Source organism: Spermophilus citellus (genome assembly GCF_964194105.1).
Source record: "Spermophilus citellus genome assembly, chromosome: 1".
In the NCBI taxonomy this organism is placed as follows: Eukaryota; Metazoa; Chordata; class Mammalia; order Rodentia; family Sciuridae; genus Spermophilus; species Spermophilus citellus.
This window is the reverse complement of record NC_138182.1, coordinates 133,217,301-133,237,842: the sequence shown is the minus strand read 5'-3', so window position 1 is coordinate 133,237,842 and position 20,542 is coordinate 133,217,301. Positions and strand designations below refer to the sequence as shown.

General features: G+C 49.2%; 1 protein-coding gene across 1 annotated transcript in view; it reads right to left on the bottom strand.

Annotated features, from left to right (window-relative positions):
* Positions 1–665: 665 nt before the first annotated feature.
* The window catches only part of CCNJL (cyclin J like), a 53,939-nt gene continuing 34,062 nt past the window's right edge, over positions 666–20,542 (bottom strand). The window contains 3 exon segments of the mRNA XM_081303351.1: positions 666–2,769; positions 4,812–4,971; positions 6,470–6,772. Of these exon segments, the coding sequence (XP_081159477.1) occupies positions 2,349–2,769; positions 4,812–4,971; positions 6,470–6,772 (884 nt within the window). The 3' untranslated portion in view covers positions 666–2,348.

The window sequence follows — 20,542 nt, the reverse complement described above, 5'->3', positions numbered from 1 at the left end:
CATAACACGGGCGGGCCCCATTCCACTAGCCAAAGACCTTCTGGGCAGAGATTAAAGTTTCCCAGGGGTGGAATTTTGCCTCACGACCGCAACACAGAAATCATGCCTGAGACCCTGACGAGAGCTAGATTTTAGGCTCCATTGCAGTATCTACTTTTTCTTCTTCTTCTTGTGATATTGGAATTGAACTCAGGGCCTTGTGCATGGGAGGCAATCACTCTGTCCCTGAGCCACATGCCCAGCCAGAAGTGTTGACTCTTACCTGAGTCTTCAGCCTGTTGTCATGCTGCCCCACATTTTAGACATGCCAGTCCCACAGTCGCATGAGCCAATTCCTTAAAGCAAATCTCTCCCCATGTCCTATTGTTTTGTCCCCTGGAGAGCCCTGAGTGGTACAGTCACGAGCTGGGATGTTAAGTCATACATACACCCTCTCTGCCCAGCCTGTGTTCCCAGGGAGGCCCAATTCCAGCTCAGAGGGCAGGACCCAGCTCCAAAGAAGCCAGTCTTGCTGTTGCCAATCCTGATACCCCACAACCCTGCTGCTCATCCCAGGAGACACTTGATGGCCCACTGGAGGTGGGGAGAAAAGGGCTGGCCTGAGAGGGGAAGTCCAGGAAGACAACAGAGAGATGGAACGCAGGCAATATGTTTATTGCGGGACACTTATTTCTGGGAGCCAGGCTGCTGGGGTAGCCCCTCAGGAGCCCCCGGCCCCACAACAGACAGACACAATAACCCGGAGTCCCACCCAGTCGCACATAAATAGGAGGAGTCAGCAAAGGGGAAGGAGACCGACAAAGGACCCTGCAGTTCCTATGCTAGTGTGGCGGGGCGGCAGCGCTTCAGCCACAGCCTGTCTCTTTTCCATTTCCACGCTGAGACTTTCATCTGCTCCAAAAAACTCTGGAGCCGACTCAGCAGTCCTCGGCCACCTTCCTGGCGGCCCCCGTCACGGTCTCCTAGACAGTGAGTCAAGAGTCAAGAACACCAATGAGTCAAGAAAACCAAGATGGGTTTCTCTTAAAAAAATAAAATAAAAAGCAAACCAAACAACAAAATTTGCTTCCGTCCTTTGTACCTCCCAGTTCTGACGGGCGAACAGTGTGTCCCCTGACAACAAACCAACAAACCAAAAGAAACATGCTGAGCAGAAGCTGGGAGTCGGTATAAAAACATATTGCACATGGTTACAAGAATCTTCCTGAGATCCCTCTTGCTGCAGATCCCCCAATACTGGTTTTTGATGCAACCAACCCCTTGCCTACCAGCGATGGTGACAGATACACCCCATGTCCCCATCCAGGCAGCATTAACAAGCATTCCACATTCTTACCCTTTGCTATTAGCCAAACTCAAAGCCAGGGCTGGTGTCACCTGACATACCATAAGCAACTGGTGGAGGGAGGTGGGGATGGTGTCCACCTTCGTTTTCCCCCTCCAGCCCCCGGGTGGTCATCAAAGTTCTACAGCATCCAAGACATGGAATCTTCTGGGACCGAGAGCCTTCGAGGTGGTTCTCACCCATCGCATCGTGCTTCTGAAAAGGGAGCTCTGGTGCTACTGCGGGTCCATCCCAAGATGGGTTAAAACTGACAGTCTCGCGGGGGACAGGCAGAGTGTGGCAATTAAACTTGTTTCTTTTCTCTTAAGGAATTTTTTTTTCAAGTATCACAAAATCCCTGATGTAGTATGTAAACACAACATCTTGCGGAACAGAAAGCTAGATCACTTGGGGAAGCAGCAGCATGTGAAGTATCTAAAAGGCCGGAAAAAGTTTCACATACAAAAACAAAAGGCGAGACAGCCACTCGCTGGGTCTTGCAAGGAGGCACTCAGCCCACATGCACAGGCCTTTCGGTGGAGCCAAAGGAAGGGAGCACCCACCACGGCAGGCTTCAGGGTCCTGAGAAGGCGCCAGGCCACCCCTTCTTTGTCAGTGACGTGGCTGCCATTGGCTAAGAGCGAAGAAGTCTCTGAGGCCCAAACTGGAGGTGTTTGTGGGCTAGTATTCTGGCCTCTTCCCAAGTCTTTCTTGATTCACTGGACCCCTGCTTGGGGGAGCAGCCACTGAGCCTTCTTTATACCCCAGGCACATATGGGAGAGGATTTTCAGAGGAATGCTCTCGGTGGTGAGGTATGTCATTGAATGCTTTGCTTGGGTCAGTTTTATTTAAAGGGAAAAAACAAACAAACAAACAAAAAAAAAAAACAAGCCCTTTTTACGTCCAAGGGCACTGGGCTCTTGGGCAGGGCCTCCAGGCACCTCACCTGGCTCAGCTCTCCTCTGGGGTGTTCTCTTCCTCTGCCTGGCTCTTTGAGGCTCGCCCATGTGGCCCAAAGTTGGCCTATCTGTCAAAACAGCCTGCAGGGAACAAGTGGCTCCCGCTGAAGTAGCTGCTTCCATAGGTGGTAGCAAGGCAGTGCCTGGGCTCTGCTGCAATGGTCATCTGCATGCTAAGGGATGCGGGGACAGGCATGGGACACATGTCCAGGGGCTGGAGGGTGGGGTAAGGAGTGTGGAGGGAGGAACCAGTGCCTCCCGGGAGCAGGCTCCCTGAGCGGTGGGCCTGCAGCGAGTCCCTGTAGGCCAAGCACAGGTCCTGCACGGGGGCCTGGAGCTGGGCCAGGGTCGTCGTCGCCTGGCTGAGGGCAGGGTAGGCAGGCGGCTGGAACAGCACTTGGGTGGGGGCGGGGGGCGTGCCGGGCACCATGGCCAAGGCTTGGCTCTTGACTGTGACGGCATCCTTGAGGACATTGTCATACGCTCTGAAAAAAGAGAGTCCAGTGAGATTTGAAGGTCAAAGAGAACGAGACACCTGGGTGTACCTCTACCTCCCTTCGTATCTGGGACCCGGAGAGGTGCATGCGCTCTGATACTGCAGGTCCCAACCACACTGTTCTGGAGGGGTCTGCATGTACCCTCGGCTATTCCCCAACTAGACTCAGGCCTCAGATTTCAGCTTGGAGCAGCTTTTCCCACAAAGCCTGACCTCTCAAGACTAGGCTGAGCAGTCCCTGTGGCCCCTGCCCCGCCCCACCCTGGAGGACAACTCAGGTCCCATCTGCTTTTCTCGCCTCTGCATTTCCAACACCTGGCACAGCCGAGTGCTTTGGGTGCTGAATGAGCACACAGCAGAAGCTCTACCTTCTAGGCCTTTCTGGGCTCACTCTATCCCCAGCTGGGCTACTCCTTAGCTTTTAAGCACCAAGTAAATTGCCCACTGGGGTCTAAGTGTCTCCCTCTGAAAAGGGGGATGATGCAATAGGGATTTTTCCCATCTCGGAAAAAAAGCTCCCCATAAAACTTTTTGGGAAAACAAAACAATTAGAGGCATACGTAAGAGAGGAGCAAATGGAAGCTATGACTAATCCAAGAAGGGGATATCCCAAAGTGGCAGCCATCACTGAAGAGTGAGGCCGGGCTGAATTGGGGCGCACACCTGCCATTGCAGCAACTTGGGAGGCTGAGGCAGGGGGTGGAAAGTTTGAGGCCAGCCAGGGCAACTTAGTGAGACTCTGTTTCAGAATAAGAAATAAAGCCGGCTGCAGTGGTGCACACCTGTAATCCCATCTGCTGGGCAGGTTGAGGCGGGAAGACTGCCAGTTCAAAGCCAGCCTCCACAATTTAGCGAGGCCCAAAACAACTTAGTGAACTCAACCTGCCTCAAAATAAAAAAATAAAAGAGGCCGGGGATGTGGTTCAGTGGTTAAGCACCTCTGGGTTCGATCCCTGATACTAAAAAAATAAGTAAATAAATAAATTATAAAAAGGGCTGGGAACGTAGTGCAGTGATAGTGTGTGGCTGGGCTGGTGGCTAAATCGAGGACAGCCATCAGCACTCTGATCAGGCTGTGTTCTCTGACTTCGGGGACCTTTTAAAAAACACACCATTTAAGACAAAGCCTAGGGAGCAGGACTGACAATTTAGAGAGCAGGTAGCCACCAGCCAAGCATGGGACCTGAGGAATTTTGCTGTCACCATGCAGGTCTACATCCAAGATGTACTGCCATCTGTTGGGTGCAAGAGGGAGTGCACTGGGGGTGGCCACACAGGATCTGTCCTGTCTGCCCTCCTCCCTGAGGTCCCCATGGACCTCTTTGGACTCCAATATCCATTTCACAATGCAGGATCCAAGATGCCGTTAAGCATGTTCTCTGATACACCAAACATTTCTTTCCCAAGATTCCCAGGGGCCCTTGTAAAGACGCTGTAGCTTCTTAGGTAAAGCCACTTGGGGTTTAGCTGGATAGGTCAGTTTCACAGCCATTTCTGAGAAAAGTAGCTTGTAAAAGCCCCTCAGTGTGATTATCCATAAGATTACACTGGGCTTAGATCAAAGAGCCCAGATGTTAATTTTTATTTTTGGTACTGGGGATTGAACCCAGAGGTGTTTAACCACTGAGCCACATTTCCAGTCCTTTTAATTATTTTTTTTAAATTTTGAGACAGGGTCTTGCTAAGTTGCTCAGGGCATCACTAAGTTGCTGAGACTGGCTTTGGAATTGTGATCCTCCTGCCTCGGGCCCCAGAGTCACTGGGATTAAAGGCATGCACCACTGTGCCCAGCAGCCCAGGTGTGTAGAAGGAGGGGCACCCAGCCTCTCTTCTCCCTTGCTCCCTGATCTTAAAAATGCAAACCCAAAACTACCCCAAATAGAAAGGGGCAATTCCTTAACCCCACTTCTATCAGGAGACACAGTAGGTGAGGCCCTAGACTCAGGAAATCCCCCATGCCCTGAGGTGGGCTTCAAGGGCAAGTGGAACCTCAATTTTTTAAGAAACACAGAGATCAGGAGAGGAACCTACACCAGCAGGATTTCAATACATGTGCTAAGATGTTCCATGGAATAGTTTGAGATCCTCTGTAGGTCTCTGGTCCAGTAGGGAGAAAGCTGCAGGCAGATCCTGGAGGCCCCAACACAGGCTGCAGCGACCACAGAAGGCTGGAATTTGTAGAATATATGATCTGAAAGAGAATCCCAGAGGGAGTCAGCACCCTTGGAGTCCTGTGCCTGTTCTGAGAACTGGCAGACAAATGAATCAGTTCAAAGGCTATTCACCGATGCTCTATAAATAGGATAAAAACTTGAAAAATATGAAGTTCCATTATTAAATATTTTTTTCCCCAAAGACACCTTTGCTTTCAGTTTGGGGGATTAGCTTAGACAAGTGATTTTTCAAATTATTGTCCATGAGTCCTGTGGGGCCACATGGGGCTGGCTGATGGGCTATAAACAGAACTGTAACTCATCTGTCCTGTTTTAGTTGTCATGGGTGAATGACACACCATTTCAAAGGACTCTGTTTTAGGGCATGACTGAAGGCTGCTTAGTAATAGCAACAATGCTTGATCCACAGTAGGTGCTCAGTGAATAAATAAACTGCTACAGGAATTTGATATTTATAACTACAATGGGCACCTTCCCTAGGTTTACTGAGAAATCTCATGTCCTACTAAGATAGGCGGCAACAGAGCAAAGCTGATACTATTTTTATACAAAGGCCAACAGCTGAAATTCCTACAGTTTTCATGAATGGTATTGGTTTTCAGTGCCTTCCTATGTTGTCTTAAATTGCTCTTGACTTTCAATTACTTGAACTTTCACCTTTTAGGGTATCAGTCAGTTAGGGAGGTATTCTAGTTAGAAGCACAGTTGTGGAGTCAGGCTCCCAGGTTCAAATCCTAGTAATGATCTTGGGTAAGTTAGGTCATTTAAAAAAAAAAATATTTTTGTAGATATCGATGGACCTTTATTTCATTCATTTATTTATATGCAGTGCTGAGAATCAAACCCAGTGCCTCACACATGCTAGGCAAGTGCGCTACCACTGAGCACAACTCTGGCCCCAAGTTAGGTCACTTTTTAAATATCAGTTTCCTCACTTCTAAAATGATGCTTGTGTGAGGTCACTGTAAAGTTCAAATGAGATAATGTGTGCATAGCTCTGGACCAACAAGTCTGCACACAGTAAGCACTCAATTCATGCTTGATATCAGGACCATGGATACTGCCATTCATGATCTTTCTGGATTGTGGCAGGTGATCAAGTGTGTGGTAGGTGATCAAGTGGTTTTATCTGCATTATTTCTTATTGGTATGTCACCTAACACCTACATTCTAAGACACTGTGAAGAGAGGGGTTTCAAGTAGGGGTCCCCAAACTGGGTAACCTTTATTGCTAAAACAGATGTAAACACAATTCCCATCTCATATCCTACTGTATAGTGAAGCTCTTTGGGGATGACTGAGCTGTGACTCTGTGCTATTCGAATCATCTGCAATGTTCAGGTTACCATAAGCAGATTATGGGTTGAGCTGTAGTTTTCTGGGGACCAGATGCCTCTCCAGAAGCCTCTGCTGTTTCTTCTACATGCAGACCTAGATGGACATGCCCTTCAGCGCCTTCTGATCCAAGCCCTGTGTGTGTGTGGTGGGGACCCCAGCCACCTCTGCTGCCCTCACCTTGCAGGGTGACCTCTAGGAAGTAATGAGCGTATTCCTTGAGGCACTCTTTGGTCTTGCGGGGGCAGGTGGTGGGCCAGGTGTGGCAGTGGTGGTCCTTTTGGCTGACAGAGGCCAAGAGGTAGTAGTCCAGGAAGTGGGCAGGTGTGGGCAGGCACAGGTTCCAGCTGAAGGCCTCGAGGAGCAGCAGCTCTGTGCTCAGCAGCTCCTTCTTGGTGAGGGAGAAGTTCTGGCTGCTCAGGATCCTTGTGCTGTTTATCTGCTCCAACTTGGGTACGTGGTCTTCCCTGTCCTCAAACTTACCTACAGGGAAGCAGAAACAGATGTTACTGACACACAGGAAGCGAAAGGCCATCTTACAGCACCTGGACAGTGTGGGCAGGGAGGAAAGAAAGCAGAGAGGCTGGACTTCTGATGGATTTTAAAAGCACATTCCAGGTCTGCCAAACCTGGACTTGACTCCTCAAGCCTCTGCTTCTGGCTGTGATCATGGCCAAGGGGTCTCAGCCTCTCTGGGGCTCAGCTTCCTTTTTTTTTTTTGTACTGGGGATTGAACCCAGGTCCTTGCATATGCTAGGTAAGTGTTCTGCCACTGAGCTACACTGCCAGTCTTTTATAAAAAAAACAATTTTTATTTTGAGGCAAGGTCTCACTAAGTTGCAGAGGCTGGCCTTGAACTCGTGATCTTTCTGCCTCAGCCTCCCAAGAAGCTGGGATTACAGGTGTGCAACACCATGTTAGGTTTCCGCTTCTTCATCTATAAAATGGAACCTACACTTCATAAGGCTTTTGTACATTCAATGAGAAAACACACACCGAATGCTCAGACTGGTGTCTGGGACACAAGAGAGGCTAAGAGAGCAGCCAGCAACATCAGTCAGGTCAAGCTCTGGGGGATAGGTGCTCCCCAACACCCTGAATGGCCTTCACTTATCCAACCTCCAAGCCACAGTGAGAATGACCTTGCAAATCTGACCTTGTTCCCTCCCAATGTGGAAAAGCCCTTCAACGGTCCCTCTGCATTCTCTATGTGGGTATGAGCTTGGGTTGCCTTGGAAACGGCTGGCTCAGAAGGTGAGCCCAGGAAAGACTGATAGGTTGGAAGAGAAAGCAGGAAGGGGGAAAAAGCCTCAGAGGGCATATTAGCAAGCACAACTGTGGGCAGCTGGAGCTTGACCCTTGAAGGTTTCTTCGAAACTATTTGAAATACCGTCCCTGGGTTACTCCACCCTAGTTTTGGGAAACAGAAGCATTGACCTATCCATTCTTGGTTGTTATCAGTTGTGGACAGCTCCCAGGAGCCACAGAGGCTCCTCATGTACCAAGGGCCAAGGTCCAGGGGCTGTGTTTGTGTGTAGGGGGGGCTCTCATGACAGTTCCCCTCCCTGGAATGCCCTTCCCCATTCCCGCCACTGGGCCAACCCTGATCTGCCCATCACCTGCCAAGTCACTGCTTCTTGGAAGCTCCCACTCTCACATCAGTGCCAGGCCCCTCAAAGGCCTGCCCACAGTCTGGCCACCTGTGGCCTCCAAGCTCAGCCTTGTGGGGTGCAAAGCAGCTAACGCAATGTCAGAAAGGTGGTGGGTGGCCCGGTGGACCTCAAAAGGAACAGCAAACAAAGCCTCTGTGCACCTGCTCACAACTGCAAGGGCCTCTGACCCAGTTCCCAGCAGCCTCTGGAACTTTTCAAGAGATAAGGCAATGCCAACCACAGGCTGCTCTACAAGAGAAACAACCCATTCCTGAACTCAAAGACCATCGCTGCGAAATGAAACAGGCCTCCGGGCAGCCAGGCTCTGTGTTCTCAGTGTGCCCAGTAACAGCGACTAAATGAGAATGTCAACACAGGAAGCTCTGGTCTGACACGGTTAGGAGATGAGCAAGTGACAAGTCCCAAAGAGGGAAGGGCAGAGACTGACAGCCTGTGTCCCACCTCCTCCCACAGCCCCTCCAGCCCCTTCCACAGTCAGCGGAAGGGCGCTGCCCCCATCACACACCTTCTCTGGTCTTGCACTTCTGGGCAGTGGGGCGGGGAACCACAAGCTGCCCGGGGGAAGAGCCCTGTGCACCACTGGGATCCAGTCACTAGTGGCTTCTAAGTCTCACGCCCAACACTCCCATCCCAGGGGCAGGACACAGCCATGTGAAACTGACCCCTCACCTACCTCATCTAGAATCCCTCAGGAATCAGGGCAGAGGCCACTAAACATCATCTTAGCACTTCTCATGTCCAGATTACTTGTTATCGATATTAACATGAACGGCCGGTCCCGGCTTGGCTTCTAAGACCTCCGGTTCCTACCTTCATGGGTTTGGTCCGTTTGTTGCTCTGCCTTCACTTTCCAGCAGTGCCTGGCGCCCAAGCAGGTGCCCAGTTTATTCCGTGAACAAACGGTCACTCATTTCTGGATAGTGGTATTTTGGGTGATTTGAGTTTCTCTAATGATCTTATTATAGTCTGTTTTTCTCCAACAGCCCTATATTCATTGTGCAATTTAAAAAGGAAGAATTTTTTTTTTCTAAATTGCCCAGGTGTTCCTGAACCTTGTGCTGAACAGCTGAGGCAACTTCAGTTGTATGCACATATGCTAGGCAAATGCTCTACCACTGAGCTATGCCCCCAGCCCCATGATCTCTTTTTTCTTCACAGTGAGGCGTATTGTGCTGGGGGTGGCATTAAGACCCTTGCAGGGTATTGCTGGCAGCCAGCAATCTATGGCGACCCACCCACGCGACAGATGTGCTCAATCAGATTAGTTTCCTCCTCCTCCCTGCTTTTCAAACCTTTCAGAACTCTGCTATCAGGCCCAAGAGGATTACCCTCCAATGGAAGGGCCATGGCTTACTGAGGAATCTCATTTTACCAGGTCCTCCCCCCTGCTGGGGAGGCCACCCTGCTCCCCACCCCACCCCTGCAAGCCAGAGCCAGGCAGAGCTGGGTCTGAATCCTCAATGAGTTTGCTCTGGACCTAACAGCTCTAAATTCTACGGGCAGTTTTATTTGTTTGTAATGTAGGAATACACCCCATGTGAAGAGGAAATGGTCACACGGAATGGAGAGTACTTTGCAAGCACCCAGCACCCAGAAGAGGCCTGTGCTTTATACTGGCCCTGCAGCGGAACCCTCCAGATAGGCTCCTCTAGGCTTCCCAGGGTGGGAGAACCCAGCTTCTACACCCAGAAGCCACTTTGAGTCCCTGCTCTTCCTCTGCCCTGGCTGACCCCAGCTTAGTGACTGTTTCCCAGCCCCAAACATTTCACAGCCAGAAAAGATTTTTACGAGTTCCTTAATGTTGCACGTGGCCTGCAGACTTTCCTCCCCTCCTCCCAGGACCACGAGCCTTTGTCCCCAGTGCTCCCACCACCAACACAGTTCCTCAGCTGCTTCCTCCTTATCGACAGACTGCAGACAACAGATGCCGGCAAGTCTTCAGGCCGGTCCCCTGGGAGAGAAGGGGGACAGAAGTATGAGTCTTTCTCAGTCAGAAAATGGCCACTGGCTCTCTCTGATTTCCTTTTTCCTTTTGAAAATCTTCACATCCGTAGAAATGATGGAAGATTAGAATGAGTGCTTATGACCCTTCACCCAGATTCCCCAATTGTGGACACTCAGCCACACTGGTTCTGAGTTTCTGTGTGTATGCTGTATATAAATATTCCAAGGTACTGAAAATGCCTTTTACAACCTGTTTTTAGGATCTAGGATCCAAACTAGGTTCACACATGGAGTCTTTATATCTTTTCAGTCTCATTTTTTGGTCTCATCGACTTTGGAAGAACCCAGGCTATTCTGGATTTGCCAGATGGGTTTCCTCGTGGTGAGGTACAGGTCAATGTGGGCAAGAAAACCACAGAAGTGATGTTCAGTCTGTCTTACTGTCACATCAGGAGTTACAGACATCGCCAATCTGTCCCAGCAAAGCGAGGTTTGAAAGCTTGGTTACGGTGGTGACACCAGACCTCTCCATTTTGAAGGTACCACCTTTCCTGTGAAATTAACCAGGAACCTGTGAGGTGACACCTTGAGACTGTGAATATCCTGTTCCCACATCCTTTGTCTCAGTGACTTGGCAATCACAGGCGATCCTTTCTTGGATGAATTATTACATCAGGGGTTGAAACAGATGTGTCACCAACCCTATCATTCCGTCTATACTTTTCTTTTTGAAGTTCACATTACCGCAAACCTTATTTCTGGAGCCCGCTTGATATACTTGTAAGATTGAAAGTGACCCTACACCCACAGAGACACTGAAGCTCTCTGAGGCTGGGCACACGCCTGTGCATCCTTGGTGCTACTGGTGAAGTGCCTAAGCAATGTCTCACGTGTGCCTTCTGCACACCTGGCTGGCTGGTGACACCATTCCCTGAGGCTGCTTCTACAGAAAACTTCGGCAGTTTATGGCAGGTCACGGCTCGTGGACTGATGATTAGATGTCCACCCAAGTGGCATAAACCTATTTTTTAAAACAATAATCATTGAGCTACATCCCTAGTCCTTTTTGTTTTTTGAGACAGGATCTTGATAAATTGCTGAGAGTCTTGATAAGTTGCCCAGGTTGGCCTTGAACTTGTGATCTTCCTGTCTCAGTCTCCCAAGTGTCTGGGATTGCAGGTGAGCATCTGTGATCTCAGATGAGGACGTGGTGGCAACTCCCTGTTGATCAACTTCAGTAGGAAAGGTTGCAAATTGGCTTTTCTTTTTACAGGTTGGTTTTTTTTTTTTTTTTTTTTTTTTTGGTATCAGGGATTGAACTTGGGGGCACTTGACCACTGCGCCACATCCCCAGCCCTATTTTGTATTTTATTTAGAGACAGGGTCTCACTGAGTTGCTTAGTGCCTCGCTTTTGCTGAGGCTGCTTTGAACTTGTGATCCTCCTGCCTCAGCCTCCCCAGCTGCTGGGATTATAGGTGTGCACCACCGTGACCAACTTTTTACAGTATTTTTTAAAAAAATTGTGGTAAGAACCACATAAAATTTACCATTTTTAAATATACAGTTTAGTGACATTAAGTACATTGACAATGATGTGCCTCCAGCACCGCCAGCACCAGCCATCTCCAAAATTCTTATGATCTTGCAAACCTGAAACTCCGTACCCATGGAACACACCCATGTTCCCTCTCCCTGCAGCCCCTGGCCACCGCTGCTCCTTTCTGTCTCTATGAAGGTGACCTTCCTGAACACTGGTTTGTCCTTTTCTTGTAGGGCAGACCCAACAAAATTCCTGACTTTTCTGAATTAGGGCCAAGAGAAACAACACTTTTAATTGCTAGGGGGAAAAAAAACCCAACAAAAACCTGTTTTGGAAAATTTTAAATATACGTACTAAAACAAAAGAAAAAAAAGGAAAGAAAGAGAAAATGTTGTAATGAACCCCCATAAACACACTGACTAGCTTCCAGCAATCATCATCATTTACAATGCCTTTTTAAAAAAATTCTTAAAACAAAAAAGGCAAACCCCACGAAATGAGACTGAAAATTCAGTGGTTCCCCCATTCCTGCTGTCCGGGGCCGGGCACTGGCCTCTCTCAAGTAGACAGGCTGCTTCCTGCACTGTGCCCCGTTAATCTCCCCAGCAGTCCTTCCTGCCTGGCAAGGTGCCCATTTACAACTCACGCAGCGTTACCTGCTGCCCGCTCAGCCGCTAAACACAGGCTCTGACAAGAGGCCAGAGTTTCCTGCTAAAGAGAACCAGGTTTAAAGCAAAAGCTGGCTACCTCCTTCCCTAAAGAAATGCAATACTTAAAAAAAAAAAGGCGAAGCTATGGCTCCCCAAGAACTGCCACTCTCCTTTTAGACATGTCTCTCCCCTTTTCATTTGAGAAAGGACCAAAATTTGAGCAGGAACTGAGACCTCATGGCTACCCTGGGACCCTGCAGCAGCTCCCGCCCTACCATGCATATGCTGGTGATGCTGATGATGAACCTGGCCAGACAGATAGGGGGCTGCCCCAATGGCATCCTGACCTTGCCTAACCTTCAGGTAGAACTTGGCGCCTTCCCAGGCAAGAGTGGGAAGTGCCAGGCAGTGGAGGTGATTGGGACCCAAGAGGAATCAGACAGATCTGGTAGAAAGGGCTTTTTCTCAGTGTCACAAAACCTCCTGGGGACAGAGAAGTGGAGGCCCAAGCAGGGCTAGGCTCAAGGTGGACCTTTCTGATGCTAATTTTTTTTTATTCATCCTTCTTCCTCAGAGGAGAAAGATGGACCAGGACTGGCAGAACCCAGTCAGTTTTATTTATGACCATGGAGTCAGTGACCAGAGAGATCCAGGATTCTGGAGGAGGCCCTCTCTAAGGGCCTCAAGTGGAGGCTTAGGGGCTGGTTACCATCTGTGAGTTTGGGCAATCACTTGGAACCCTGTGCCTCATAGGGTGGTAAGGAGGCTCAAGGAGCTATCTCAGGGAACATGTGGGGCAATGGGCTCCCTGGCACCCAGGAAGTTCTCTTCCATGGCAGCAGTAGCTGCTGTCTTATTCACTGAATGTGATATTTATTCTTTGTGCCCCAGACCTAGCATCTTCTAAAGTCCTGCTTTTTTTGTTTTTTGTTGTTTTGGGTACAAGGGATTGAACCCAGGGGTTCATAACCACTGAGCCACAACCCCGGTCTTTTTTTTTTTTTTTTTGAGGTGGGGGGAGTGCAAGGGATTTAACTCAGAGGCACTTGACCACTGAGACACATCCCCAGCCCTATTTTTTTTTAATATTTATTTTTTAGTTCTCGGCAGACACAACATCTTTGTTTGTATGTGGTGCTGAGGATCGAACCCAGGCCGCACGCGTGCCAGGCGAGCACGCTACCACTTGAGCCACATCCCCAGCCCCCCAGCCCTATTTTGTATTAAAGATATGGTCTCACTGAGTTGCTCAGTGCCTTGATAAATTACTGAGGCTGGCTTTGAACTCACAATCCTTCTGCCTCTGCCTCCTGAGCCACTGGGATTACAGGCGCACACCACCGTACCTGGCCCCAGTCCTTTTTTATTTTGAGACAAGGTCTCACTAAATTGCTTAGGGCCTTGCTAAGTTGCTGAGGCTGGCCTCAAACTTGTGATCCTCTTGCTTTAGCTTCCTGATTTGCTGGGATTACAGGCGTGTACCACCACGCCTGATTTCTAAAGTCCTATTTGTTGGGTATAAATAAACTGAAAATGTATAGCGTGATAACCAGTGCCACAGGCATTTTCTTATAGGTTCTGAAAATTGGGTGGGTGGAAATATGTTCAACAAAATGTTCCCCCACCTTCAACACAATCCCACTGACCAGGCTGGGCTCCAGCTTCCTTTCCCAGGTCTGTGACCTTGAACTTCAACCCTCCTGCTGATGGTTACAAGGTTCAGAGGCTGAGGGGAGTGTTGGCTCTGGGCTCTTTTCCAGATGCCCCCCACCTTGCCATGGGTGGGACTTTACCCAGGCCACTCAGCTGGTTAACAAGATGCAGAGAATCCACATACCAGTATGTGAGCTCAGGGAAAGCAGGAACATCTTCGTTTGGCTCTCTGCAGCATTCAGGCCACACACAGGTTGGGTACCAAAACATTCAGGGCAGCCTGAGCCACCCCAGCAGGGGTGAAGGGGAGCCTTTCAGGCTGAGCTGGTCCTGCCCTTAGCAGGTACTATCTCAATTGATTCTGGTAACAACACTGGGAGGTTGGGGCTCCTCCCCATGTGGAAAAGGAAGCCCAGAAAGGTTAGGTGAGTTGCACAATCACCTAGATCCTAAAAGACAAAGGAGAATTAAAAGTCTGGCTGTCGGGTCCCTAATGGGAGGGTGCTTACCTGCAATAGAATACTATAGCACAGAATTTAGCATGAGGTGTGTGTGTATGTATGTGTGTGTGTGTGTGTGTGTATGTATGTGTGTGTGTATTTTTAAATTGGGGATTGAACGCAGGGGTGCTAACTGACATCCCCAGTCCCTTTTTAATTTTATTTTTTTCCTTTATTTTGAGACAGGGTCTTGCTAAATTGCCCAGGCTGGCTTCAAACTTGCAATCCTCCTGCTTTAGCCTCCTGAGTTGCTGAGATTACAGGTGTGGACCACCATGCACATGGTTTTTTTGTTTGTTTTTCCTGGTACCAGGGATTGAACCCATGGCCATGCATGCTCGGCAAGTGTTCTACCACTGAGCTAAGTCCCCAGACCTAATTTTTAAAATCAATGAATAAGTGGTTCCTAAGTCCAGAGCTTTCTATGCCGCAAACATGAAACCTCATAGACTTTCAAGGCAATCCCACAGTCCCCAGGAACCTCTCTCTCTGGGTGCAGGAATTCCCATGGATATGGGTGTCAAGCCAGCTGCAGCCACTCCCCATCTAACTATCTTGTTTTCTGAGAGTGCTCTACTTATGCTAATTGGCAATTTAATTCCAGAGCCTTTCTACTACAGATCCACATGATTAACAGGATGCAGGTGCCTCTCCCCACACACCTTAAAATTTTTTTTCTTTGGCTTTTTGTAGTTACTGGAGACAAAAAGGATGCTCCCTCCTCTTCCCCAAAGGAGGCTCTGCTCAGACATCAGCAGGCAAGCGTCTTTCTAGGAACCAGAGGAGACAGACCAGAGTCATTTGGTGGAGAAGCCAAGTCAGAAGACAGCTGAGACACCACGGAGGACCACATCCTCTGCAGAGGCAGTTTTAATTCTGCAATGCAGAAGACGGGCACAGAGCCACTCTAGGGAGGCTCAGCCACTAACTGGCCAGATGGTCTGGGGCATGTCTCCACTTCTTGGGCCTGTGCTTCCTCATCTGTGACATGGGGATAACAGAAGCAGACAGACTATGGTGAGGTTGACATGACAGCTCAGTGCTTAAAAACGGTGCCCTTTCCAAATGGTGCTTAATTCAGGACCAACCCTGTAATCACAGTCGAAGGTTTCTGGGTGGAATTTGATAAAGGGAAGAAAGTCAGGGACAAAGAAAACCCTTGCTCTGTAAGACAGTGCTGTGGTGATCGGTGATCGTCAGGGAGGAGGAGCCTTTAGACCCACCACTGGGGGCTGGGGAGTGGGTAGCACTAAGGACCTGCTCCAGCTGCCTCAAAGATCCCTGGCCCTTCTGGGGATTCCAAGCTCAGGAAATGTCCCCAATACCAATCAAACTAGGACCTCAGAGGCCTGTCCTGGTGTGATGGTGGAACCCCACCTGGCCGAGCTGACTTCCTGCCTAAGGATACAAAGAAAAGACTCCCTTCCTCTCTCCTTCCTTTCTTAGGAGCAAAGCTATTCTGTTCACGGCTGGGTTTCGTCTCTGGCATGGAGCAGGCCTGGATAAATAATGAATGGATGAGCGGATGCACGGGTGAAAAGGGGCGTGAAAGCCAGCTCAGCTCTGACAGGCCAGATCGATTGGGTCCAATGCTGGAAACAGAGACTAGAGGTGAGGTGGCTGTTTTCTTCAGGGAGCAAATTGTGGAAATGGCTCCCGCTCAAGAGGTGGCATTCAGCCAGCTGGGTCACACGCAGGCTTCCCGTCCTGCTTTTGAGGACTTCCTTGTCTTAGGATGGAGAAACTGGCACAATGACTTCACACAGTGACTTCGGCCAACCCCTGATTCCTGTGCTCCACTTTTGTAAGTGACCCAAATAATTTTACTGGCTGCCTGAAATCAGGGCCTGGGGCACGGGGGCCACTTTCACATGCATGGCTGGTATCAAGCATGAAAGAAGGGAGCCCTGAAGGTCAGGCGCATGAAGTTCTTGGGTCACTGCTGGGCAGAATGCTCCTTCCTGACTCCCCAGGGACTGCCTCTGGACAGGTCTGATGGGGCTTTCGGCTGCAGGAAGAGCAGATTGAATTCTCCTGGCTGTGGGGTCAAAAGTGTGGACACCAGGGTCCCAGGTTCCCACTCCCACTGGAAGCAAGCAGAAGGAAGAGGAGAGGCAACCTCTCAAGGTTAGGAAGGCAGTCGCTTCCAGACAGGAAACCTAGTCCTGAGGGCTGGTGCTTTCATCCCGTCAGTCAATCTGTAGCCAGTGACTTCCCAGCAGTCTCTTCATTTGCTGGCCTGAGCCTTCCTGGTGTGGCAGGGGAGAGGGGATCTTACTGAAGGATTAAGGCCACTGTGCAAAAAGTCACCAAGCCATCCCTGACTTGACCACCTGGCTCCTCATCCTGTCCATGCACCCAGCCACCCCCTTGCCCCCAGCTTTGTGCTTTTAGGTCAGTTACCTATTTCCCAGGCCTCAGTTTCCTCCCTGTTAATTGCAAAAAAATAATACTGCCTATCTCATGGGATCGTTTCGAGATTAAATGAGTAAATGTGCATCAAAATGAAACACTGCTTGACATGTGAACACTCAATAAACCTTAGCTATTTTATTTTATCACAGGGGCTAGGATTTACCCTCCACCCCAAACTACTGGGGGAAAATGTAATGAGATTAGAAGTGACTTTATTCATTTTTTTTTAATCTTCTAATTTTCTACAAGAAATAAATACCACTGTGCCACAGTGGGGGGGGGGCTTTAAAAACTCTTCAGAAGGCAAAACACTGCTGATTGAAACCTAGAAGCCAGAACTGGCAGTGTAACTGCCAGAGAAGGTTCCAGAATGCAGGTCTGCTCTGGTCCAAGAATATCTCAGTATGAACCTACTTTTACAAGTGCCCACAAGTCAGGAGGCGTTGGAGTTTCCTAGATGAGCCAAACGCCACCATGTCGGTGACAAAAAAGACACTTTTCCTGTCTAGACACGGAAATACTTGTAATTATAATTAAAGACGTAGGAGACGGGAGAGGCAGCACATGCTCCTTGAAGACAGTCTAGAAATCCTGGCAAACACACCAAACACGGAAATAATCTCTAATCTCAGCAGCAGGGTGCAGGCCTGTTTCCTTCGGGTCTGAAACTGGTTTCAAAACCAAATGAAACAGCCAGCCTCAGTGACTTTGTGGGTGATGGGGGCTGGCGAAGGGTGACGGCTGTGACCAGGGTCTAGTGAGCTCTCCACCACATGAACTGACCTAAGCAAGGCAAGTAAAAGCTCTGTTCCAGGTGGTTTTCCCAGGGAGCAACAAGTCTAATGCAGAAGGCTCCAGGGCTCTGTCCTCAGGACTTCAGTGTGAGCAGAGAACTGGGGCTGGGGTGCCGCTCAGTGGGAGATTCAGTGCTTAGTGTACGTAAGGCTCCGGGTTCAGTCTCCAGGACCCCAAACAAGAACCAAACCAAACCAAACAGGAGGATGGGCATAATACATCCTGGCCCTAATGGTACAAAATGTGCTGGAAGATAAGCATCCTCCATACCATGGCTAACATAAACAAAAAGAACCCTTCACTGACAGCCCGGCTCCTAGCAGCCGGACTTCAGAAAGTACAGAGAGCAGAGGGGCACCTGACACCAGTGTCCCTGTCATCTTCCAATCTTCCCACTAACAGCATGAGCCAGTTTTCCTAAGGGTAAGGACACCTGCATGTTCTTAGAAGGGCGACTGGCTAGTTCTCAGCAAGTGCCCATGGACCTGCTGGTAATGCCAGGCTTGTGGCTGTGTCTTTCAGAGATGTGTGTAGATCTTAAGTAACTTGAGGATGGGGGCTCCATTTATTTCATGCCCCACTGTCCTAGCAACACCTAGCACAGGCTGAACACATAGTAGGTACATTTGTGAGGAATGGACCATCTTCACTGACAGGGGCTGTGTACATTTCTTCCATTCACCATTGTGTCCCCAGAGCTGACGGTGTCTCTAATAGAGCAGAAGGCAAATCAATGTTTTCCGAATGATTTACCTGTGTGAGGTCAGGGGCTTCTGCACATTGCATGTTCAATGAACTCATGCAGTTTGAAATCCAAGGCCCCTGCAAAAATAAAAAGACGAGACAACCCTCCCCCCTTCACACACACACACACACACACACACACACACACACACACACACACAGCTCAGAGTCCTGGTTCCCAAAAAGCAGGTCTGGGTGCTAGACTTGCGGGGGCAAATAGTACAATATGAGCTTCCGGCCCAGCCAGCTGTCTGACAGGCAGTTCACACAAAATCCCTCCCCCCGAAATAGCTCTAAGCCTGCCAGTCTGCAGCGATGGGAACAGGAAATGGAAAACCACCATGTCCTCGGCTCACGGTGCTGTGACATTTGTGCCTTTCCAAGATCTGCTGGGCATGGCCCTCATTAGGCAGACCACCCTCCCAGTGTGCTCTGCGCTGTGCAGCCCCCCACCAAATGCCACTGATTAGAAGATGCACCCCTGACGCTGGATCAGTATTTTTCAGGAAGGGAAAAAATTGCCACATGAAGTGCACACTTCAAATGTAAGCTCCACCCTGCTTCCTGAAATGCTTAACCATTTACAAATGCTCTCCACGGCAGGGCGGAAATGTGGCCACTCCTAGCCACTGTTGTGCCAGCGTGCCAGGAGCTATGCAATCATCCCCTGCATGGGGACTGCTGTGTTTCCCTGCAGATTTGGGTTTAATTCTGTCAAGAAATCTCAGGTTTTGTCCAAAATATCCCAGAAAGAGATCACCTGGAAAAGCCGCTCCCTTTGCCTCTCTCTGCTGCCTACAATCTGACCCTGGAGGCATCTAGAGCATTCTGGGCTTTGCGGAGAGCAGCCTTGCTTAACTCCCTCAGGCAGGAAGCAGCCCTACAGTTCATCCTTGTCTACCACAGGGGATTAAGACTGCTTTCAAGTTTCCAAAATCTCCCAACAAAATCTCCAAGGGGGTAAGCCCATCCTACCCCTGGTTCCCTGTCAAAGAAGTAGCTCTGTAGAAATGATGACGGTTGCCAAGTAATCAAAGCAGGATTTGGGGTGCAGGGGGGCTGGAGGGAGGTAGGAAGGGTGTACAGGGGGAGCGAGGAGAATGGAAGTGATTTTCTGGGAGAAAGACAGGCCTCTCCTAGAATCTCCAGAAGCCCCATGCAAGCACCTGGCAGGCAATAGCTTTTTTATTGGTATCTGCCCTAAGAGATGAGACTATTGATTTCTGGCTTAAGAAGTCCTAAATGCAATTGGTTTGGGAACCGCTCTTGTCTGTGCATGGTGGACAGGGCAAGGCATGCATGTGGACTGCAAATGCACTCACCACTGGAAGCACAGGGCAAGCCACCAGTAGACCTTGGTGGTTGCAGAGGCTTCCCACGGAGTTCAGTTCAATTTACATAAAGGGATCTCATTAGCTCTCCTGTTAAAACCTCTGCAAGGCAAAGAGGCACTATCTACCAAAGTCCTGAATGCACAGGCTCTGAGCTGAGCTTTCCCACTCTGGGAGTCCATCCTACCCACAGAGTGTGCAGAGATGCAGGGAGAAATGCAGCTCTGTCATACAGGGTGCAAGAGAAGAAGAAGAGGACAGCAACTGAAAGGTCCATCAGTAGAGGAATCATTAAATCAGCAGCAGTGTTTACAAGATGGGTAAAGTGCTGCCACCTGGGCAGGGGGGGTGGGTAAAAGGCTCCCTGATGTACTGTTAACAACAACAAAAAGAACACTTTCACTCCTAACCCACTTAGGTACATTTACATAAATGACTTGTAATTCATGATGGTTCTATTCTGTAAAGTCACCTTGAGTCATTGAATTAGCGAACGCTAACCCACAGCTCCTAAAAGATACAGGGTTAGGTCCCCAAGAGCATCTGATGGCAATTTTTTGTCAACTGAGCAATACGTAACTCAGAACTTGCATATTTCTTTTAATGTACTGTCCTGTTGGTTTATTAGCACTGAACTCATGGCAAAAAAACCTCGGCAGCTCATGCCTGAGTGGAGCTTATCCAACACACACATATTTTCTCTCCAAGGCACATCAAAGCCTTCTTGAGCTTAGGACACTAGACAACACTCAGCTAGATGCTTGGGGGCCACTTGAAACAGCAAGCCATCGACAAAAAGTACAAAACTGAAGAAAACGAGGCACTGAGTAGAACAGGAAAAAAACACTTGTTTACAGTTTGAGAGCTCCGCCTTGCTCCATCTTGGTGGGGAAGACATATCTAGGGCAACTCTAAATTTTTGCTGCTCAGCCTGTGTCCGTGAACTACCTCAAAAGCACTGGCACTGATTTGGGGTTTAAAAAGATTTTAATGAGGGGCTGGGAGTG